Source organism: Aotus nancymaae, unplaced genomic scaffold (genome assembly GCF_030222135.1).
Source record: "Aotus nancymaae isolate 86718 unplaced genomic scaffold, 86718_ANA_hifiasm-v0.15.2.pri h1tg000003l, whole genome shotgun sequence".
NCBI classification, from domain to species: Eukaryota; Metazoa; Chordata; class Mammalia; order Primates; family Aotidae; genus Aotus; species Aotus nancymaae.
The window spans coordinates 69,824,595-69,849,495 of NW_026988414.1; the positions used below are offsets into that span (position 1 = coordinate 69,824,595).

Below are 24,901 nucleotides of genomic sequence, written 5' to 3' on the forward strand. Positions count from 1 at the left end.
TTCCATAATGGCACTCAACCAAGTCTTCTTTCACTGCAGGCCCAAGGCTGTGTCCCTGTGATAGCTAAAGGGGAAGGGGTGAGTAGGGAATGGAGGTGTTTAGGTGGGTCTTACAAAGCACGCTGCAGTGTAGCAGCTCACACCTGTGAAACTGAAGATGCTCCTTGGTAGGAGAGGCTTCCCCCTCAGTTTCTGGAAATGGATACCTGTAGACTAGAGGGTGCTGGAAGGAGCCCCTGTTACTATAGGACCCCCTTCACCTTTTCATCCGCCAATTATTTTATTGTGTTAAAATACATATACCATAGAATTGACCATCTTAACCATTTTTTAAGCATGTAATTCAGTGACATTGAGTATATTTATGTTGTTATGCTTCTATCACTACCATCCATTCACATAACTCTTTTTATCTTTCAAAACTGAAACTGTACCCATGAAACAATCACTTCACATTCCTTCCTTCCCCCACCCCAGCCCTGAGCCAACTACCATTCTACTTTTTCCCTCTATGATTTGACTACTCTTAAGTATCTCATGTAAGTGGAATGATACAGTATTTTTTGTTTGTTTGTTTATTTTTTTGTGACTGGCTTATTTCACTCAACATAATGTCCTCAAGGTTTATTCCATATTGTAGCATATGTCAGAATCTGCTTTTTTAGGGCTGACTAATATTCCATTGCATGTATATTTTGCTTATCCTTTCATCCATCTGTGGACATTTAGGTTGCTTCTACATTTTAAGAATTGTGAATAACATTGCTATGAACATGGGTATTTTCAGTTGTTTTGGGTGGAAATTGGGAAGTGGAATTGCTGGATCATAGGGTAATCATATTTTTAGTGTTTTGAAGAACCACCATACTGCTTCCATAGCAGCTGCACTATTTTGCCTTCCCACAACAAGGATTCCATCCTCACCAACACTTGCTATTTTCTGGGTTTTTTTTTTTTTTGAGACAGAGTCTCACTCTGTTGCCAGGTGCCAGGTTGGAGTGCAGTGGTCCGATTTCCGCTCACTGCAACCTCCACCTCCCGGGTTCAATCAATTCTCCTGCCCTAGCCTCCCTAGTAGCTGGGACTACAGGCACGCACCACTACGCCCAGCTAGTTTTTGTATTTTACTGGAGACGGGGTTTCACTATGTTGGCCAGGATGGTCTTGATATCTTGACCTCGTGATCCACCCGCCTCAGCCTCCCAAAGTGCTGGGATTACAGGCGTGAGCCACCGCTCCCGGCTTTTTTTTTTTTTATAGTGGCCATCCTCATGGGTATGGGGTGATACCTCATTGTGTTTTGGTTTGCATTTCCCTAATCATTAGTGATGTTAAACTTTTTGTGTATGTGTTTAATGGCCATTTATGTATTTTCTTTAGAAAAATGTCTGTTCAAGTTCTTTGAAGACCTTCCCTTTTCTAACACTGAAAGCAACGTGGATTTCTTCCCATTCCCAAAATGTCTAGCAAAAATGGCATCCAGAAAGACTCCCTGCGGCCCAGGACCCAAGTACACAACTTTACAGAGATGTGTTGCAAATGTCTGTTGGTCAGTTTCACTCAGCTTCCACAAAGACAGGGTATGAAGTACCCACTGTTATTTGAGGACTTCAGGTGATTTTTTTCACCACTCTGGTTGCCAAAGAGCCTGTTATCAGGCAGGCTTTCCTTCCCACTGGACTTCCTTATGTTCGCCTACATTAGCCAGCTTTTCTGGTCATTCATTACATTCATTAACCAGCTGGAATCTGGGGAATGGGATATTCGATGGCTTTAATTCATATTTTCAAATCTGGATTTGAACTAGGCAGTGCCAGGTTGACAACTTTCTTCTCCTTGAGAGAGCTGTGGGTGGCCGGGATATGAAAGTCTCAACTATGAGAATCATGACCCTGTTCCACTGCGGGGAGTGTATCATATCCTTCAGGTGTTTGGGGATAGAAAGAGGTTGAGGAGGGCGGGCTTCCTAGACCTCCCAGAGCAGTTTCCTACAGAAATTTTCCTGTAGAGCTGATTTCCTGTTGGGAAGGAGACTGGTAGGATGAGGGAAACTCTTGCCCAGGCTAGCAGACCCACATCCCAAGAGCAGTTTGTGGCCAGCTCTCACGACTGGGGCTTTGAAATATAGTGCTTTACTAGAATCTAGAAGAATAGGAGCTACACACGCTGTAAACCACAGGATAGTTACTAGTGCAACTTCTGGAACTGACAAGTTTGGATGCTCCGTCTGACTCTGCCACTTGCTGGCTGTGTATCCTGCTGATGTTACTTACCTTTTCCCTAGTGGGAATAATAATACACCTACTTTGCTGAGTTGCCGTGAATTGGATAACTCAGACCACATGCTTAGCACAGTATCTCCTAAGTGCTCAGTAAAGGCGTCTCAATGCCTTCCACACGCCAGATGGTTGTTTGGCAGTTGTTTGACCTGAAGCATTTTATCTTGTCTTCATTGCAACCTGTGTGACGGATGTGTAGCATCCTCATTTATGGATGACAGACTCAAGGGTCAGGGAGTAAATATCTCCTTCAAGGTCACTCAGAAGGCAAGCAAGAGGGCACAAGCCTGTGCGACATCCTGCTACTTTTAGACTTACTTTTCTAGAAAGCCTTTTTCCAAGTGAAAGGGAACACTCATTAATTTAGCTAAGTTTGATAAACTAACACCTCTTTGAGATGGAAAGTGAAGTATTTCTCCAGTATTTATCCCAAAGCTTTTAGTGTTGTATAGCAACACTGAAACTGGCTCCACTGTGAACTCCAAAAGCCCAGAGGAAACACTGCTAGCTGTTGCTTGAAGCTGGCCCTGCAAAGTCTGCTCACAGTTATTTGCTGTTAAGGCTGCTTCCAGATCTCAGGGCTTAATTAATAGAGATGACTTGGACATTGCCTTTTTTTTTGAGACAGAGTTTTGCTCTTGTTGTCCAGGCTGGAGTGCAATGGTGCCATCTTGGCTCACCGCAACCTCTGCCTCCCGGGTTCAAGCAATTCTCTTCTCAGCCTCCCGAGTAGCTGGGATTACAGGTGTGTGCCATCATGCCCAGCTAATTTTATATTTTTAGTAGAGACAGGGTTTCTCCATGTTGGTCAGGCTGGTCTCAAACTCTAAACCTCAGGTGATCCACCCACCTCGGCCTCCCAAAACACTGGGATTACAGGCGTGAGCCACTGCGCCTGGCCGGACATTGCCTTTTTTAAAGTTTTGTTTTCATTTTAATTCAGCCAATATTCTTTGTGTATTTGCTTTGGACCAGGCACTGTGCTAGACACAGGAGGGATAGACAGGTGAAAGAGGCATGGTTTTCCATGACCTCTGACCTCTGTGTCTGATGAGGAAACAGCTCAGGTATGAACACCTAAGGGAATGTGGTGAGTGTTCTGCCTGGGCGATGAGCTGAAGGCTATAGGGGTAGAGCAGTGGGACTGATTCTTGGGGAATCAAGGTCACTTCATGGCGGAGGATACTTTCTTGAATGATCAGTTTGCATTTTTTAGGTAGAAAAGTTGGGAAAGAGCTGGAAAAGCCTCGGTTCGGCTGAGGGATGCTGTGGTTTGCTGACACAAAGCGGAGAAGTGCTCCTTATCCTTGAGAGGCTCATGCTGGTGGGGTGGAGCAGGAAGACATGCAGATATGTACTCTTGTACATACAAGTGCCCGGGGAGGAGAGGGGTAAAGAGCGCAGGACTAGGGGAGCCAGTGAAGGCTTCGGATGAATAATTGAGCTGTGCTTTGAAAAGGAAAGATTTTAGCAGAGCCCAAGAGTGAGGAGAGCCTTCCCACAAAGAGCAAATTGTCAGGGTGGAGACCTGGAGGCGTGAGTGAGCATGTCATGTTCATAAATGGTCTGGTGAGGCTGGAGCACAGGCTGTAAATGAGGGAGTGTCCAGGCAAGGCTGGGGAAGTCTACAGGCTCCTTTCCAGAGAGGAACTTTAAAGCAGTCCTCAGGGGACTGAATGAGAAATTCTTAGAGTAACAGCCCCTATAAACACCGATGGCCAACATTTTTTCCATGAGCTGATGCATACAGTGTAAAGCCCATCTAAATTTCTGTTTAATGCCCTGTGCTTTTCAAAATGATTAGCTATGCCATCTGCCACCCTGTCTCTGTCAGTCCAAGAAGCCAGGGTTAATTGTCTGGGGGCTAAGACTTGACCCTGCAGTTTTGTAACAGGTATATTCGTTTCCCGTTGATGCTGGAAAACTCACTACACACTTAGTTGCTTAAAACAACACCAGTTTATTCGTTCACAGTTCTGGAAGTCAGAAGTCTGAAGTGAAGGTGCTAGCAGGACGGCATTCCTTCTAGGGGCTTCGAGGGGAAACCATGCCTTTCCCTTCTCCAGCTTCTAGAGGCTGCCTACATGCATTGGCTCATGGCCTCTCCCCCATCACTCTGACCACCAGCTTCTGTAATCTCATCTCTTTCTCTGACTGTTATCCTCCTACCTCCTGCTTATAAGGAGGACCCTTGTGATTACACTAGACCTACCCAGGTAATCCAGGATAATCCCCCATCTCAAAATCCTTAATTTAATAATCATCACAAAGTCCCATTACCATAAGGTAACATTCACAGGTTCTGGGGGTTAGGATGTAGACATCTTTGGAAGGGAGGGGGGTCATTATCAGCCTACCATAAGAGTACTTGCATTTTGGTATCTTATGACTACTAAAGCAATTGGAAAACTTCTGTGCCAGGAAGACCACCTGCCACTTTTTCCCATCCACATTGGTTGTTGTTTATGGGAAATGTACTGATCCTATTTCTAGAAAAACAAAGAAGAGGAAAAACCATGTGTCCCCACCCTACCCGTAAGCATTCTTCTTTAGAAGTGTCTATGAAGGACAGTGACAATAACGAAGTTAAGAATAGTAAATGCCCAAGGCAGCCAGTGTAGAATAAAGAGCTTTGTATCCCAAGGTCAGAGTTCAGTCCCCAGCTCTTATGAATGCTTTGATCCTGGAAAAGTCACCTCATTTCTCTGGGCCTGAGTTTCTACATTCATAAAATAAAGAGGTTCTTATTCTAGCCATTAAGGGGTCTTGCTTTTTATTGATGCATTATTGAGGCCAATTGCTGTTTTAAATGTTCCTGTCATCTTTTCTGCCATCCAGAGTAATGAGAAGAGAAGGTGACTGGGAAACACAGCCCTCAAACACCTTTCTTATCTTTTTTTTTCTTTTTTGAGACAGAGTCTCCCTTTATTGCCCAGGCAGGAGTGCAGTGGCACAATCTTGGTTCACTGCAAGCTCCACCTCCTGGGTTCAAGTGATTCTCCTGCCTCGGCCTCCTGAGTAGCTGGTACTACAGACATATACCACCACCCCCAGCAAATTTTTGTTTTTAGTAGAGATGAGGTTTCACCATGTTGGCCAGGCTGATCTCGAACTCCTGACCTCAAGTGATCTGTCTGCCTTGGCCTCCCAGAGTGCTGGGATTACAGGCATGAGCTACCATGCCTGGCCTCAAACACCTTTTCAAACATGCTTCTGGAATGTGATGGTTTTTCTTCTCTGTAGATGCACTGACATTGTAACTCTTCAAATCCCTCTATGCAGACTTCTGTCTCATGAGTTTTTCTTTAAAGTGTTGTTCACACGTCTGTCCTCCTTTTGCTAGTCTCTTCTTGGACAGCTGTCTTCATGGAAGGGATCACTATCTCTTGCCTTGTAGAAATCCCTGGACTGGGACTCATTAGACCCCACTTCCTGCCTCAGCTCCATCATCTGCTAACTGGGTCACCTATGGGAATCACTTAATATAATCTATAAAATATGAATAATTGTATGTCCTCTGCCTACCGCACAAGGCCTGTTGTGAGGGTCAAACGAGGTAACAGCTGTAAAAGTACTTCGGAAAACATAAGACACCATTCAAAAATGACATGGCTTGATTATTTTATTACCATTGACTAGATAATTTTTGGGGAGACTTGTGTCCCTTTCTGTAATTTGTTGTCTGTGTGTCCATGTGCATGTGTGTGCATGAGCATATGTGTGTGCTTGTGTGTGTTTGCATGTGCACACATGGGTGTATGTGTGTTTGTTTGAAAGGTTCATTCGTTTTGAAACAGGACAGCCTGGATCAGGCCTGGATCACAAGTTTTACCCACCCATTCCCACCTCCCCTGGAAACTGTCCCCGGCTGCAGGTAGGAATCGTTTGTTTTTTCAGCTCCTCCTTTCCTGTGCTTTGTTGGAGGCTACTTGCATTTCATCAGTAATAACTTTGGAGCGATATGTTGTTTCTGTCCTGGGGGCCCCTACAGCTGACTGGCCCTCTTCATGATGCTGGATAGGAAAACTTGCTGTTAATTAAACTTCACAAAGCCACATGCCGATTTCCTGACCCTCACTCGATACCCAGGGAGTCTTGTTACCTACAGCGGGGAAGAAACCACATAGCAAGAAGGGAAATCTTTGGCCTCATCTGTGTTTCTCCTTGGAAAACCTCCCTGGCCATCCTGGGTAGGTTAGCAGAGAAAGCAGGTACAAGTGTTTGAAATGCATATTCCTTGTTTTTGGTATGTTTCGTTTTCCTACTTCAAGGGGATTTTTGTTTTTTTTAACCTTCCAAAGCAGGAATATCACTTAGTCCCTGAATTGTGTGACAAGAGGTTACCTGTTGATGCTAAGCAGATAAACGGTGTTCTAATATGCTTTGATTTCTAAATTAGAAACCTTAGCCCTTTTCAGTAACAGAGTTTGTAGCAGAGATAGGCCTGCTGGTATGTACATTTCTGCCTGTAGGTTAGGAAGGATTGGAGCCAGATTTTAAGCTTGAGTTACTCTGATCTCAGACCAGGCTCCAAAGAGCCCTTGTTCATTTCTTGTGGTATTTCATTAAGTGTCAGAAGTATTTCATTAGTTATCAGAACAAAGATCACATTTGCCATAAGAATGTTGCATTGAACTTTCTCCAAGTCATTCATAACTCTGGTTCCAGAAGAAAGATGCGAAAGGCTATGGAAAAAGCCTGACTACAATATGTGTGTCCCAGAAGGGGGATCTCTGTTCTGCATCTGGAATCCAGCACACACCTGGTGCTAGCCTGTGATGCCTTCGTATGAGGATGGGAGGAAGGAATTTCCTGCCTGTGGGGGTTACTGTCATTTCCTTCAGTCATCCCACCTGCAGGAGCCTGCACATGTTGTTAATTCAGTCACAGTAATCACAGCCATTTTCGCAGGACCTACTATGTGCCACATCACTGACATGTACTGTTTGAACCTCAACCAGCCCCAGTTTACAGAGGACACTGAGCTAGGGTAAAGAAGTCCCCAGCATCCTGCTCCAGGAAGGGACGGAATGGGATTTGAGTGCAGGGTTCCCTGACCCTAACATTCTTGCTCTTCTCACTGCCACCCTGAGCCCACAATGTGGATACAGGAAATTTATGTGAGGTTTAGGGGACAGCTGCTGTGGTTGACCTGTATCACACATGGCCTCCCTGTTGGTTCTCAGGATAAAGTGCTCACATCCCTTAAGGGCTTTTTGGGTATTCACTTGCTTGTCAATCCATAAGCCCTTTTCTGGATGTGTAGTTCTTTTGTCCCATCTCTATTAATAAATAACAAGAGCAATGACAGCTGATGTTTATTGATGGTTTCCTCTGTAGTAGGTTGAATAATTCCCTGCTCTGTCCCACTCAGTCCTCAAGGATAGCAGGTCCTAATCTTGGAGCCTGTAAATGCTAACTTATTTGGAAAAAGGGTCTTTGCAGATGTGATTGAGTATCTTGAGATGGGGAGAGTATCCTGGATTATTCAGGTGAGTTCCATGTACAATTATAAATGTCCTTATAAGAGACAAGCAGAGGGAGATATACTATGTAGGCACACAATGGGGAAGGTCATGTGAAGATCGAATAGAGAGAGATTTGAAGATGTAGCTCTTGAAGACTGGAGTGATGTAGCCACAGCCAAGGCATGCTGGCAGCCCCCAGAAGCTGGAAGAGGCCAGGAAAGAGATCCTCCCCTAGAGCCTCTGAAAGGAGCATGTCCCTGCTGCCACCTTGATTTCAGCCTCGTGATGCTGATTTCAAACTTCTGGCCTCCAGAGCTGTGAAAGAATAGATTTCTGTTGTTTTAAATCACCAAGTTGTGGTACCCGGTTACAGCAGCTACAGAAACGGATGTACTGTAGGAGACTCTGAGCTAAACTTCATAGGACCCTTACGCATAAACTATCCTTAGGGTCCATGGTCTAACATGAGAAGAATTCTGTGCTTACAGCAACAATGTGATGAGCCCTGAGGCTCAGAGCCACTAGGCTGCAGAGCAGGGATTTAAACCAGGGAACCTGGCTTTAAGGCCTATCTTGTAACACTGAGTTATTCTCCCTTCCTGCTCCCAACTCCATCCTCATCCTTATGCCCCAGGTCAGGCCTTGCCCCAGAGCCTGCCTTTCCCCATTTCTGGTTTAGCTTCCAATCACGCAATATATTTTATATTCCCTCCTGAATCTTTTTTCATGCAGAAGTATTTGGTCCTCCTGTGGACCACATGGATCCAGCAGCAATTAGTTAAGATTTCCCTTTTCCTCAGTGATTGGACCACAGTTCATTGTGGGCAAGTGCTGAGAACTTTTCCTTTCTCGATTTGGGGGGGAGGAATAATTTTTCCTGTTTTCCAGTAAGTCCTCATTCCAAATAGTCCATCCCTGTAATCCTCTATGAATGGGAATTTGGTATTTAAAAACTGTACTGTATCGCAATTGTTAAGCTCTTTAGAGAGGTTTGACCTTACTCATTCAGTTGCATTTGTTAGTATCTGTTCACACAGACTTACTAGCTTGGACAGGTTGTTCAATGTCTTTTAGACTCAGTTTCCTTATCTATAAAATAAAGTAATGGCCTACTTTGCTGTTTGCAGAGATGATTAAATGGGATTACACACATAAAGCTTTTAGCAGGTGTTTGATACAGCATAGTCACCTACATACAGAATGTATTATTTAAATACAGTTGTTCCTTTGTGTCCAGTCAGGATTGATATTGCTTCCAGGACTCCCTGCAGATACCAAAATCTGAGGATGTACAAATCCCTTTTATAAAATGGTGTAGTATTTGCATATAACTACACACATCCTCCAATACTTTAAATCATCCCTAAATTATATATATACCTAATACAATATAAATACCTAATACAATATAAATACTATGTAAATAGTTGTACTGTATTGTTTAGGGATTAATGACGAGAAAGGTCTATGCATGTTCAATATAGATGCAACCATCCATTTTTTTCACAATATTTTTGATCCATAGTTGGTTGAATCCATTGATGCAGAACCCATGGATATATATGGAAGGCTGACTGTACACTCTGCTAAATATTTTTAGGGATGGATAAACTCTAGAACAGATCTCTCCTGGCTTTAATTAACTGAAGGTGACAGACTTGTACCTAAATAACGTCCTCTAGTGCAAGGAAGAAAGTTATGCATCTTGTTGTTATCATGATTGATCATTATTCTTGAGATACTTTATACTTATAATAAAGAAAGAAATGAAGTGATATAGAGTAAGTGGGTACGTAGGAAGTGATATCGAAATTCAGAGTGGGGAGAAACATCCAGAATATGAGAGAAATACCATTGCTTCCTTCATGGACGTTTCACATAAAAGATGCTCCAGAAATGTAGTTGTGTTATCATCATTATTGCTGTTGTATTAATGTATGCAGCAGAATTTACTGCTGAAAATAGTTCTTCAGGTTCCTTCAACCTGCTGGGGGTCAGCCTCTAGGGCAGAGGGCCCTGTTTAACAGTCCCTGGGAGAGAGGGGATAGGAGCTCTCATTTGCTTAACACCTGGTCTGGCCAGGCAGGGGCCCCACAGGTAAACTCATTTGGTCTCCTCTAACCCCGTAGTCCTGGAGGGCCACTCAGGTTCAGATTACAACCCATAATAACAACGGACTTGACTCCTAAGAGGGCTTCTTTTAGTTACGCTGGAGAAATGAATGCATTTACTGTTCTTTCATGTGAAGCCGTCTCCGTACTCCTCCGTCCCATGTTTGGCTACCTTCCCTGCAACAGTTCTCACGTATCACATTGGAGGATCTGTGACTTTAACCTTCAGGGCAGTGCCTCCGTCGCCGTACCTACCATTTATGGAGCATCCACTGAGAGCCACGCCTTGTGCTAGGCACTTTCCCTGAATCATTGAGTTTAATCTGTACAACAGCCAGGGGAGGTGGGCATTGTTACCTCCATTTTGCTGCTGGAGATGGGATGTGGAATGAATTGCCCACAATGATACAGGTGATAAGTGGCTGATCTGGCCTGTCTGATGGAATACCGGGGCTCTTTCTACCATCCTATGTAATCTGTCCCTGTTGGTTTCCTGCTCTCATCACTTTCAGAGATGTCTTGCCTAGCACAAAATCGGGTAAGAAAGTCATCTTTGCTATGAGCTATCTAATATTCTCTCAGCCTTAGCTGAAAGCATCTCTTTCTTAAACTTCTACTGGCTCATTTCTTGCCTTTGTACGAATCCAAAAAGATGCCTCTTCCCCTGGTCAGATTCATCTCCTTGCTGGGAGGACACACTGGATTTCAATTCCCAGGTGTCCTTGTGCAGTGAGTAACCTGCTCAACTGTAGGTGGCATCCTTAAAGCCTCTCCACCACTGATTTCTGTGGTACTAAAATTGGTTTCCTTAAACACCCACTCACTTGTCCTTATTCCACTCCTCCGGGCCCACACTGAAGATGGCACCTGAAGGTCAGTCCTGGAAACCCAGATTAGTCTGATGCAGAGCGGCACCAGTGAGTACTGTGGTTGACTTGTTCTTAGGGACACCTGGCTGATTTTCAAACACAATCCTAGGAGAAGAGAAGCTGCCTGATGGCAATATCTAGGGGTGTGGGTCTAAGTCATCTCCTGAGGTCATTTCCCCCAGAAGACCTGAGTCTTTTATTCTTAAGTTTGCTGCTCTGTTTTATTTTGGCTGCTGGCGTTGGGGGACAGCCCCATGGCACTCATGTCCTGGGAGGCTGATGGATGGGGTCGCTGAGGATAGGGTTTTCTAGAGGCTTGACTTCTTGGTGCAAAAAAGGGCCTTTAACTTCTGAGTTGCTCCAAAATCACCTTTCTGCTTCCTCTGCCTAGGTGGCTTGCCTCCTGACTCCTGGAAGAGCTCCTGAATCCATCTGTGAAAAGACCTCTTTCTTTTCACTTTATTAGAACACATTTGTCATTTCTCCCTGTGGCTGTTCCCCGCACCCATAAGCCTGTGGGATCCTTCTTTCCTAAAGGCTCAGAGCAAACCTGTCAGCATCAGCTCTGGTCTCTAAACTCAGATCTTCAGCACATCGTGGGGAGCTGCGGTAGCAGATCTGGTCAAACCTGCAGGTAACGTATGTGACACTGTCTGCCACACAGTAGGCGACCAGGGAAGCTTTCGTTTTCATCATCTTAATTTTTATTTCCCTAAGTGGTCAGAGTTTTGCTTCTTATCTTCTGTAGACACCAGATAATTTATTCCCCAGAACAGCCCTGGCAGGAATTTCAGTCTTAGAACTTCTAAGAAGACATCTGCACTCAACCTAAACCATTTGCTCACAGCCTCTTTGAACTTAGCACATGATATCCTTTCTCCCTTTGGCAGGTGATTCTAATGGAACAGGGCACGTTTTAGGAAAACAGGGCTCTCTTTCCAGCTTGAGGCTGCACACTCCCTTCTGCCCAGCTTGCCTTGGCTCAAGTGGCTCCTTGGTGAACACACATGTTTCTGGTCCTGAGCTGCTGCTCCCTCCCATTTTTCCTCATTTTAATTTTGGCTCTCCGGTCACTCTAGGTAGCCACTGGCTACTGATCTAATTTTCCTAGCTCCCTTTAATTCCCACCCAGATGTGTGGGGCTCCCTTGACTTCTTGCGAATGAGAACTCCTAGCCTTTTTGTCTTTATGAATTAATCCGAAGCAGTAGCCTTTATTGACCCGTTGGTTAGAAATGCTGAGCAACTAGGCTCTGGGCCCACCCGTATGTCATTCAGCATCCATTCCCAGAGTGCCTCTGTGTCAGACTCGGAGCTAGTCTCAGGGATCATCCACACACCAATAAGAAACAGGGAGCCTAGCCCTGGAGAAATGAAACTTACCAATACAGTGTTAATGTGGCAAAGGGGTACACAGACTGCCTCCCAGAATACTAACAGTGGGGAAAGCACATGGGTTAGCTAATGTTTATGTTGGGCACAGAAGTACAGAAATAGGTAGGGTAGAGTTCCAGGAGGGAGTCTTGTAGCACAAGAGCCCCATGTGTTTGGGAAATGATGAGTCATTAGTGATGGTTGGGAAGTGTAGGGTTGGGGGCAGGATATAGGGGAAGGGAGATGAAGACTGGAGTTGAATCTGGGAAGACAGACTGAAACCAGATGACGAAGGGTAGAATGTGACATCAAACCAAATGTGCCTTAAAACTGTCTAGGCTTGAATTTCTTTTCTTTTTCTTTTTTTTTTTTTTGAGATGGAGTCTTGCTCTGTTGTCTAGGCTGGAGTGCAGTGGCACAATCTTGGCTCACTGCAACCTCTGCCTCCTGGGTTCAAGCGATTCTCCTGCCTCAGCCTCCTGAATAGCTGGGATTACAGGTGCGTGCCACCACACCTGGCTAAGTTTTTTAATTTTTAGTAGAGATGGGGTTTCACCATGTTGGTCAGGCTGGTCTCGAACTCCTGACCTCATGATCCACCCACCTCGGCCTTCCAAAGTGCTGGGATTACAGGCATGAGCCACCACACTCTAAAACTTTATTACCTAGGCAGAGATGAGCTATATGAGTCTTTTAAATAGAGTAATGACCAGGGCTGTGCTTAGAAAAACAAATCCAGTGGAGAGGGAAGTCAGAAGTGTGTGATGTTCCTTACTTGGCTACCTGACGGATGGGGATGCTGTTAGCCACACTGGGAATATGCACTGGGGTGTTTATCATTATTGAAAAGATTGGACTAGACATCATAGTGTCATTGCTCTTCTTCCCATAGGCTATGAGATCCAAGCATATTCAGACTCTTAGAAGCTTCCACCTTGGCATGAGCTTGATACTGGTCTATGCTGTTCTAAAATCTTTCTGGGAGTATATGACTTTTCTGTTCTTGACAGAGACAGTTCAGAGAAATATTTTGTCCCCAAACTGTTTCTGTCCCTCAAGTCTTTGGGGATTACAGTGTATTTATAAGTAGGCATTTTATGTCCAAATTGAAATGTCTGCATATTTAAGCGTTAAGTTTACTGACTTGGTTTCTCTTTTTGACACTGCTTACACAGCAGTATGAAAGGGTAAGAAATGACGAATGAGTCTGCTTCAACACCACCTCATTGGGTCTGCTGCCCAGGGGAAATCATTGCCCCGAGTTTCCTTTTGATCAATACAGAAATATATTCTGTATATATTGTGTACATTTTTCACACGCTGTATACATTTTTTCTTTTTTAAAAAACACACATGCAAATGAGAGCATGTTTAGTGCCCTCAGCTTAGTATCTTCAATGTCTTATTCTTTTTCACTTAACTGTGTTTCTGAGATCTTTCTATATCAGTACATGCACAGCTGCCTCATTCTTTTAAACAGTTTCATAGTACTCAAATACCTGAATGCAGTATAATTTAACTAGCTCCTTATTTTCCTGTTTAAGGATACTTAGATTGCCTTTCAGATTTTCAATTTATAGTCACCACTCAGGTATGCGGAACACAAGTTATTTTTCTATAACTAGATGTGGTTCATGAGCCTCTGCTTCTATTGCTGAAGGAAAACTTTGCCAATTCCAGGAGACTCAGATGCTCAGACCTTTCATGTTAAATATGATCAGTTCAGGGTTTATGCTCAGCTCAGTCGGGACTCTCTCCTCGCTCTCCTCTCCTCTTCCCAGGGGGTGTGAACTGGATCCCCAGGCGAGGGGCTTCTGTTCTACCCTTGCTGTGACTGCTGCTGAAATCTCTGCATGTACCCTCCTGGCCTCATACTCTGTGTCCTCCGTGAAACCACAAAGACCCTCCTGGATGGCCCACCCACTCTCAGGTGGGCCCTTCCACCTTGACGCCTCCCTCCCACATCCTAGTTAGCTGCCATGTTGGACACAGGCTTCCCTGTAAAGCGTGCAGGTTCCTTCTGTTCTCAGGCCCCTAAACGCATCTGGGATTTCTATTGCTTCCCAGCCCAGGCCACCACATTCTGTCCTAATCTCTGAATACTGCCCTTTGGTTCATCCCTCATCTGCCTGCTTGTCAAAGTCACCTTTTTTTTGAGACAGAGTCTTACTGGAGTGCAATGGTGTGATCTTGGCTCACTGCAACCTCCATCTCCCGGTTCAAGCAATTCTTGTGCCTCAGCCTCCCAAGTACCTGGGACCATAGGCATATACCCACCATGCCCAGCTAATTTTTGTATTTTTAGTAGAGGTGGGGTTTCACCATGTTGGCCAGGCTGGTCTTGGACTCCTGACCTCAGGTGATCCACCCACTTCAGCCTCCCAAAGTGCTGGGATTACAGTTGTGAGCCACCGCACCTGGCCTGCTAAACTCTGAGTTTCCTTGGGTTCAGAATGGTCATTCCAAGGTCATAACACTACTTCATAGTCTGTAGTATAAGCTCTACCTCTGCCTGCTGTGAGCCAGACTTTGGCTCTTGACGAACAAAGCTCAGTTTTTCAAATTTAAAGAAACCTTTTCTCTCCTCGTACTGATCTTTGAGTCTTTGCTTCTCTGGCACTATAATCCTCAGTATCATTCTAGAAGAACTGTATGGAAAGAAGGGATGACTGAAACGCACTGGCCAGTTCCTCAGACCACTGTCCTGCTGTGGTTTCAGGCATCCTGCCAGCTCACCAGGGCTACAGTGAGGATCCCCCCACACACATCTCTGTGTGCTTGTACAAGTACGTGCAAAGGACAATTCCTAGGTGTAATTTCTACCACCTAGTATTGTTTTTATGTCTAGAAAAAACCTTTTTAAAAGATACATGTGGTCATATGATTGTATTTTGGCAAAAAGCATTTCACTTGATAGTCATTGTGAATTACATCTCCCTCCTCCCTCTTCGAGCTTAAAGGGCCAAGTGGAAATGCTTTGTCTCCTGATTGCCTGGAGAAATAGAGGAGTGTCTGTCCACACTTCAGAGGCTGGCGTCGAGGCAGCCCTCAGATGCAGCATCCCCACGATGCTGGGCCACGATAGTTTAACAGTATTTTAATAAGATATGATATTTCATATAACAGAAAGTAACCAGGCCCCTGTGATACTTAGTCTCCGGGAGATTTGCCCCAATACACTAGCCTGGGAGTTTAGCCTTGATATATAGTAACAGTTCAAAGTGCAAATGTGGCATAAAGGATCTCTTTAAGCCACATGGACATTATTCGTTAGACACAGTAAAATCCAATGGTATCTTAGATTTTCTCCATAGAATCTAGTACGGGGACTTAGATTCCTGCTAACTTACCGGCTTTCTCCAGCAATATATAATCTTTCATCTCACGAGCTTCCTTCCCATCTTATGGAAGAATTTATTTGTGTTTATGTAGCAGCTCAACTTAGGTACCAAGATGCAAGGAGCGACACCTCTCTCTCTCTTTTTTTGAGACTAGGTCTCGCTCAGTTGCTCAGGCTGGAGTGCAGTGACACGATCTCAGCTCACTGCCACCTCTGCCTCCTAGTTCAAGCGATTCTTGTGCCTCAGCCTCCCGAGTAGCTGGGACCACAGGTGTGCACCCCCGACACCTGGCTCATTTTTTTGTATTTTTAGTAAAGACAGGGTTTTACCATGTTGACCAGGCTGGTCTGGAACTCCGGGCCTTAGGTGATCTGCCCACCTCAGTCTCTGAAAGCGCTGGAGTTACGGGTGTGAGCCACCACACCGGCTGGGATACCGCCTCTCCTAATGCTGTAAAACCCAGGACCTCCGAGGTTAAGCAGCACAAGGAGACTTGCCACGCGAGCAGGGATGGCCGGTTCACTGCCCAGCTGCCTTCGTGGAGTTCCGCTTTCCCCTGGGGCTCTCAGGATTCACTCCTCCAGTTCCTCGAGGGCAGTCCCAGGGGCTATTGCTCTGTGGGATGCTGTGGCCCATGTGGGGTTCATGTTAGCACAGCTGAGAGAGGCAGGGCCCCTCAAAGGGACTTGACTGAACTCTAAGAGAAAACAAAACAAGATGGAAATAAATACAGAGAGCATAAGAAACACAAACACCCTGCTCTGGAGGGCGGGGCTCTCATCTGCCCACTCCCCTCGATCCTGGAAACTGAGAGGTAGGAAGCCACCCTCTAGCTGCAGGCTGCTGACAGCCTTGCCCGGGTGGCTTTTTAGCTCTGACAGCTCTTGACCTCTTAATTCTTCACTCCTTTTGAAAATAAAGGCTGAGTCTCAGCCCCTGCTGGGTCCTCCTCCATTCCGAGAACCTGCCTCTTCTCTAGGTGTTTGATACCAGAAATGCTCTCACACAGTAGATGGGACATTTTTTCCTACATAGAGAGAGGTGGCTTATCCTCAGCGCCACGATAGTTTAACAGTCTTTTGATAAGATATAACATTTCATATAGCAGAAATTAAACAGGCACGATAATGCTGAGGGGAGATTTTTCTCCCTTTGGCAGTAGTGGTTTGAGCCATTCGTTTGTTATTTCAGCTTTTCTAGGGTCAATTACTGAGCACCTATTATGTGCTAGTCATTGTAGGAGGTTATAGGGATATAAGACAGATAAGACAGGAGCCTGCAGCCTGGTAAACTAAGGCAGGTGTGCAAACAGCAAGCACAATGAAAGATTGTGCTGTGACAGTTATATGAGGCCCAGTGGAAGGACAAAAGAGAAGGACATCGATTCTGTGAAGGCGAGGGTTGGAGGTGGGTTTGGACCAGGAAAAATTTCATTGACAACGAAATGCTTCAGCTGAGTCCTGAAGGGTGACTAGGTCATTGTTTTGGGAAACAGTGCTGGAGAGAGCAGGTGAGGAGGAGGAAACAGCATAGGTCAAAGCGTGGAGAATAAAGTCCCTTGGCCTATTGAGGAGCTGCAAGGAACATGGTGTGGAGTGGTCCATGCAGGGCCAGGGCTGACGAGAGATGCCGCAGGAGCCATGCCGTACAGGTTGAGTGGGTAAGCCAAGGAGTTTGGATGGAATGCAGAGAGAAGGGTGAGTGGAAGTGTCAGCGATCTTCAGGGGTTGGTGATACTTGGGAGTAAGACGGAGCAGCAGTTCTCACTGTGGCCCACAGACCAAGAGCATCAGCATCACCTGAGAACTTGTTAGAAATGCAGATTGTCAGCCCCTGGCCTAGACCCCTTGAATCAGCATTTCTGCAGGTGGGCCTGAACAATTTCTTTTTTTTCTTTTTTTTTTTATTGCATTTTAGGTTTTAGGGTACATGTGGAGAACATGCAAGATTGTTGCATAGGTGCATATGTGGCAGTGAGATTTGCTGCCTTCCTCCCCCTCACCCATATGTGCCATTTCTCCCCATGCCATCCCTCCCTGACTCCCCACCCCCCGCTGTCCCTCCCCCATTTCCCCCCAACAGACCCCAGCGTATAGTGCTCCCCTCCCTGTGTCCATGTGTTCTCATTGTTCAACACCCGTCTATGAGTGAGAACATGCGGTGTTTGATTTTGTGTTCCTGTGTCAGTTTGCTGAGAATGATGGCTTCCAGGTTCATCCATGTCCCTACAAAGGACGTGAACTCATCGTTTTTGATGGCTGCATAATACTCCATGGTGTATATGTGCCACATTTTTCCTGTCCAGTCTATCATTGATGGGCATTTGGGTTGGTTCCAGGTCTTCGCTACTGTAAACTGTGCTGCAATGAACATTCGTGTGCATGTGTCCTTATAGTAGGGCGATTTATACTCCTTTGGATATACACCCAGTAATGGGATTGCTGGGTCAAATGGAATTTCTATTTCTAGGTCCTTGAGGAATCGCCACACTGTCTTCCACAATGGTTGAACTAATTTACACTCCCACCAACAGTGTAAAAGTGTTCCTATTTCTCCACATCCTCTCCAGCATCTGTTGTCTCCAGATTTTTTAATGATCGCCATTCTAACTGGCGTGAGATGATACCTCAATGTAGTTTTGATTTGCATTTCTCTAATGACCAGTGATGATGAGCATTTTTTCATGTGTGTGTTGGCCTCATGTATGTCTTCTTTTGTAAAGTATCTGTTCATATCCTTCGCCCATTTTTGAATGGGCTTGTTTGTTTTTTTCTTGTAAATCTGTTTTAGTTCATTGTAAATTCTGGATATCAGCCCTTTGTCAGATGGGTAAGCTGCAAAAATTTTTTCCCATTCTGTTGGTTGCCGATTCACTCTGATGATTGTTTCTTTTGCCGTGCAGAAGCTGTGGAGTTTGATTAGGTCCCATTTGCCTATTTTGGCTTTTGTTGCCAATGCTTTTGGTGTTTTGGTCATGAAGTCTTTGCCTACGCCTATGTCCTGAATGGTTTTGCCTAGGTTTTCTTCTAGGGTTTTTATGGTGTTAGGTCTTATGTTTAAGTCTTTAATCCATCTGGAGTTAATTTTAGTGTAAGGTGTCAGGAAGGGGTCCAGTTTCTGCTTTTTGCATATGGCTAGCCAGTTTTCCCAACACCACTTATTAAACAGGGAATCCTTTCCCCATTGCTTGTTTTTGTCAGGTTTGTCAAAGATAGGATGGTTGTAGATTTGTTGTGTTGCCTCCAAGGCCTCTGTTCTGTTCTTTTGGTCTATATCTCTGTTTTGGTACCAGTACCATGCTGTTTTGATTACTGTAGCCTTGTAGTATAGTTTGATGTCCAGTAGTGTGATGCCTCCTGCTTTGTTATTTTTGCTTAGAATTGACTTGGCCTGAACAATTTCTTATAACAAGTCTTCCAGGTGAGTCTGATGCTTGTTCAAGTTTAAGGACTACTGAGATAGAGAATATGGGAAGAACTAGAGGGGCATCAGTTTTGTGGAGGAAAGACAGTCAATCCAGGCTTGAGTGTGTTGACTTCGAAGTAACACATGGAACTATTGAAATGCAGTCCCAGGACCCACTGCACTGGCTTCACCTGGGAATTTGTTACAAACTCGGAACCAGAGGCCTGCCCTAGACCTACTGACACAGAAGCCGGATTTTGATGAGAACTCCAGGCGGTTTATGTCCACTTTTCAGGCTTTAGTCTGGAGGTTAGCTAGGGTTGATGCTCAGGAGAGGGATCTCAGCAGGAAATAGAAAGGTGGGAGTTGTCAGTTCCAGGTGATGATTGCAGATGACACGTTTCCAGGGTGACTGTGTAGGGAGGGAGACTGGATGAGGTGCCTTTGCTTGAGTCATCATGCTGACTGCTTAGCATTAACTTTGCAGAGCTGTGGAAGATCACACATAACGAGCCCTGGATTGCAGCCAACCTGTTGTAAGAAAAACATGCTACTTGCAGCCATTATCTCAACAACTATTAAAGCAACAGTAATTTTCCCAGACACCCATTGGATGAACTGGGCCTGGAACCTGGTCTTAGAACCCTTACTGTCCACTGTCACGTTCTTCTCATAGAGCCCTACTTTATGGTGGCGGGGTGGGGCGTTCCATTTACTTAGGTTGCCAGGGCTGGAAATGTGAACAAGTAGAAGAAAAAATCACACATGATGCTTAATAGACGCTCATAGAAGTTGCTCAATAAAGATTTGTTAAATATTGTTGAAACAAATGATTAAAAATTGCTTTTAGATTAAAAAATGCATTCCTATCAGTAACTTCAATTTGACTTTATAACATCTTCGTAAGTAAACATGCTTTCATTAAAAAAAAATAACTTTATTGAGATATGACTTACCATAAAATTCATCAGTTAAAAATACTATATAACTCAATAATTGGTATATTTCAAGGTTGTGTGACTATCACGACGATCTAAATGCAGAACATTTTCATCATCCTAAAAAGAAACGCCATCCCTCTAGCAGTCACTCCCTTTCCCTCTCTCTCCCCAACCCCTGGAAACCACTCTCTGTCTCTGTGGATTTCCCTAATCTTGACATTTTATAGAAATGGAATCATGTGTGTCTGGCTTCTTTCGCTTCGAAAGTTTTGCAGATTTATCTATGTTACAGTGTATATCAGCACTTCACCTCTCTTATGGCTGAATAATAATCTACTCTATGGATATACCAATGTTTTATTTATCTATACATCAGTTGATAAGCATTTGGGTTGTTTCTGCCTTTTGGCTATTATGAATAATGTAGCTATGAATATTCATGTGTAAGTTTATATATAAATGTATGTTTTCATTTCTCTTGGGCATGTACCTTGGCCTGGGAACACTACATTTAGTCTTTTGAGGAGCTTCCAGATAGTTTTCCAAAATGACCACACCATTTTACATTCCCACTAGGAATGTATGAGGTTTCTGATTTATCTTTCCCAGCACTTATTATCTGTCTTTTTGAGTGTAGCCATTCTAGTGAATGTGAAATGGTCATACTCTCATTTTACAGGTAAGAAAACTGAAGGTGCATTATTTGCCAAAGTTGGTAGAGCTATTAAATAGCCAAACTAGGGCTTTTCTTACGGAAAGGCAAATGTTTGATGCATACTCTGTGTGAGGCATTACATCTTTTGCTCTTAAGTTGTTTAATCTTTACAACTATCTGTAACAAAGGTACTATTATTGTGTTTATTTATAAGTGGGTACAAGCCCAGGACCGGGCTTGGAGTGCAGCTAGAGAGGTACTTAGGATACAACATTTAAGGAGACATTACTTTCAGGTTCCAACCAGCACTTCCACGATTCTGACGGTATCTCCTTAAATATTGCATCCTAGGTGCTTCACTGACCTCATCTTAATCCTGGTCCTCTTTGAAGAAACTGAGCCATATGAAGAGTGGGGTAACTTACCCAAAGTTTCCAAACTAGAAAGTAGCAGAGCTGGCATTCAAACTCCAGAAAACTGGCCTCTGGGTCCATGCCGTGAACCACTAGCCTACACTGAGTCCCACATCTCTGATCTGCAAACTGTGCCTTTTCCATTTCTTTCTCAAGACATAACTTTCAGAAATTAGCCAGTGCTTTGGCAAGTGGAACACCCAAAGTAAAATCCCAGAGATGAGTTTTGGGGAGACTAAGCAGAACTACTCAACAGCCCCCACCCCCTCTGTCCCAGGCACCTACCACGTGATTCTCCTGGAGGGGTCAACTGGCCACACACATCCTCTTGCCACATCTGTACTTATTATCACAGCTCTGCATAAATCTGCCCAGTTCCATGGAGGCCCCCCTGCAAGCAGCCAGATGGACTCTGTCCTATTCGAGAAGAGGCCATTCAGACCTGTCAGGATTATTAGCTCTGACCAGCTGCAAGGAAAACAAACATTCTCCTGGTCAAGCCAGAATGAATCTGCCACTTGTCCAAATGTTCTGAGTCAAATACTTGGAAATCAGATCTCTCATAAACACACCCTATTTGGTTGCTCATTCTCTTTGGTCTTTTAGAATTAACTGGTCATTGCATTCATCTCATCACCTTTCCAGTGCTGTTACTGTGTCAGTGGGTTTTGAATGGTTCTTCAATTTAGGAAGAGCCTTCCACAAGGCAATATGAATACAAAAACATACATTGGTGCTTGTATATGTTACCCCCCTCAGGGCTGATGGCAACCTTTGGGAAGATGCTTACACAAGTCATCAGCCGACAGCAGGTTCTTCTGCTCCCCATGAGGAGGCTCAAGTCAGTCTTGGTTCATCAGTGCTCCCTGAGTGAGCTACATCAGGGCAGGCTGTCCCAGGCAGCAGATCTTTTGTATCTGCCTCAAACTCAGAGGTTTTTGGTTTGAATTTCATTGCCATTTTTCTCTATTAAAAATGATAATTTGCAGTATTGAATTTTCATGCTTTTGTTTGGAATTTCTATTTTATTCTGTGACTGATTCTCAAAGCTGTGGGCCTGTGGACCAGCAGCACTAGAATCTCCCGGGAGCTTATTGCAAATGCAGATTCTCAGGCCCCACCCTAGAGGTCCTAGATCCATAATTTGCAGCTTAACAAGATCCCAGGTGATGCCTGTGAACACTCATGTTTGAGAAGTGCTACTCCACATGTCCATTTCTCTGTTCCCTTCAGCTAGGGTCTCCATCCAGTACTTACTTTGAGGCTAGAACTTTTGGTACACTTTCAGATCTTAAAAAAGCACACACATACACAGAAATTCTTTCCTTTGCCTTTGCATGATGTCATTCATTTTACCTTGCTTTCCACAAGAAAGAAAGAGGCAAATTACATCCAAGTTTTATATACATATATATATGTGACTAACTTCTTAATTGCATCTCTTAAAGCCCCCATCATTAACAGAGTCCCAAGTGTTGCCAAGATTAATTGAGAAAGACCTAAATGCAAAATAAACACTGTGGCGTGGTTTAATTCCATATCAGCTAAGAATGAAGGCACAATTAGTAATAAAGATGTTAATAATTAGTTGCGGTCTATTAAATTTTATATTCAGTGATTATGTGGAGAGTGAAGAAAGAATTTTCTCATGAGGGCAGAAATCAATGTTTCACCTTGATTGCTATTTTAATGTGCTTATTTTAATGGGGCCATCCTGTAGAAACCCTTGGGCACATTTCCAATTTTACATAAATGTAGAATTAATTATTATGGAAGCATATAATTTTAGAGTTGGAGCGACCTTGGCGGTCATTTAATCCAGCTCAGTCATCTTACAAGTAGTAAGAGTTAGTTGACTGACTTAAGTCTTTCCACAGAGATTTGGAACCTGTGCTTCTCAACTCTAAAGCCATCGAAGGTGAAACCTTTTCAGATCCCTCCAGACAGAAGAGCTTTTCCTTGCTTCAGAATTCCCCAAAGTAACATTGATTGTATGCGGCCCTTACCCCACCCTGCATTGTGATCTAGGTACTTTCAGTTGTAAGGTAGGGGTCTTGAAAACTATGGATGATTAATTTTTGTTCTTTTTTGAGATGGAGTTTCACTCTTGTTGCCCAGGCTGGAGTGCAATGGCGCAATCTCAGCTCACTGCAACCTCCACCTCCTGGGTTCAAGTGATTCTCCTGCCTCAGCCTCCTGAGTAGCTGAGATTACAGGCATGTGCCACCACATCTGGCTAATTTTTGTATTTTTAGTAGATATAAAATTTCTTCATGTTGGTCAGGCTGGTATAGAACACCTGACCTCAGGTTATCCACCTGCCTCGGCCTCCCAAAGTGCTGGGATTACAGGTGTGAGCCACCATGCCCAGCCTATGGATGATTAATTTTTATATTTCTTTATCATTGCTAGCTCTGTGTATTACAAACAGTAGTCGCATAATAAATGTACATGCAGTGGTGTTCTGGAACTGGTTTTTACCTGCTCACCAGAGTTCATTGTGTCTTCACTTTGGTAGCTTGATATCAGTCATGGTGGAAGTATGTTCACTATAGGAGTGGGCATATGCTACAAATCAGGGCTTCTACCCTGTCCTGCCCAAGCCTCCCACCACGCCCCACCCCAGGGCAGTGGGTCTTTGCAAAAATCTAAAGATCTAAACCAGGCTTGCCCAACCCACGGCCCTTGGGCCTCTTGTGGCCCAAGATGGCTTTGAACGCAGCCCAACACAAATTTGTAAACTTTCTAAAAACATTATGAGATTTTTTTGCAATATATTTTTTAGCTCATCAGCTATTGTTAGTGTTAGTATATTTTACGTGAGGCCGAAGACAATTCTTCTTCTTCCATTGTGGCCTAGGGAAGCCAAAAGTTTGGATACCCAATCTAAACCAGTGTAAAGATGGCCATTTACCCATTGCTTAGCGTGGGCTGCTTCAAGAGTGATGGAGGAGCCAAGTGCTTAACGCCCTTGAAGATTTTCAGGATTAAAGTCAGTGCAAGTCAGGCCTTGGGAATTGCACTAGAATTTGGTTGCAGTCCCAACCAAATTCTGCTACCAAATTCTAGGTTCCACTACCTAGAAAAGCTCTTGGAGTATGAATGGTAAAGGGACAGGGTCTGAAATACTACAGTTAGTTGAATGAGCAAAAAGCTATATTTAGCCACTTCAGTGGCTCCCAGTGACCTACAAAAATGCCCAGACTCTTTGCATAAACATTACACAATGACCACGGTTTACTGTTCTAACCTCATTTCCAGCCACTCGCATCATCCACTGTTCATCCTCCGTCGATTCCCTCCTTCATTCTACTTTCCAGCCTCTATGGAGTCTCCATTCCAGCCTCTATGATGGTCCCTTCTTCTAAAATGCACTTCCCCTACTTCCCAGTCCTACCGTAGACCCTTTCCCAAGCTTCCGTTCCTGCCTGATCCTCTCTACCACGGACCAGAGCTTCTGAGTTAATGTGAAAATTCATACAACTCTGATCATCTCTTCTCTTGTCTATCTCTCTTTAGGAGCAGGACCCGAGGTCCCATTGGCCCTGGCAAGTATGGCTATGGTAAGGCTCCATATATCTTACCACTGCAGACAGACACTGCACACATGCCACAGAGGCTCCGGAGACAGAAGCCCTCATCCCGGCATTCCAGGTCCCAGGGGGTATCATCTGCTGGGCTTGGCTACAGCTCACCAGCCCACCCGGTCCCCCAACATGGACCTTTGTACCAAAGTGACAGTGGCCCTCGCTCTGGACTGCAGGCGGCGGAGGCCCCCATCTACCAGCTGCCTTTGACCCACGATCAAGGCTTCCAGGCAGCTTCAAGTCTCTTTCACAGCCCGGAAACAAGCAACAACCGTGGTGTGGGGACCCACGGGGCAGCTCAGAGCTTCTCTCAGCCTGCCCGATCTACAGCAATCTCATGCATTGGGGCCTATCGGCAGTACAAGCTGTGCAACACCAACGTGAGTACACGCAACCTGTACTGGGCCTGGAAACGGCTGCCACTCTCCTTTCTGTCATTTAGCACTAAGTATGGTGAAG

The 24,901-nt window shown here is 44.5% G+C and overlaps 1 protein-coding gene across 1 annotated transcript in view; it reads left to right on the forward strand.

Annotated features, from left to right (window-relative positions):
- The window catches only part of THSD4 (thrombospondin type 1 domain containing 4), a 645,795-nt gene that overhangs the window by 77,775 nt on the left and 543,119 nt on the right, over positions 1 to 24,901 (forward strand). The window contains exon 4 of the mRNA XM_021667503.2: positions 24,375 to 24,822. Within this exon, the coding sequence (XP_021523178.2) occupies positions 24,375 to 24,822 (448 nt within the window). The remainder of the gene's footprint in view (positions 1 to 24,374; positions 24,823 to 24,901) is intronic.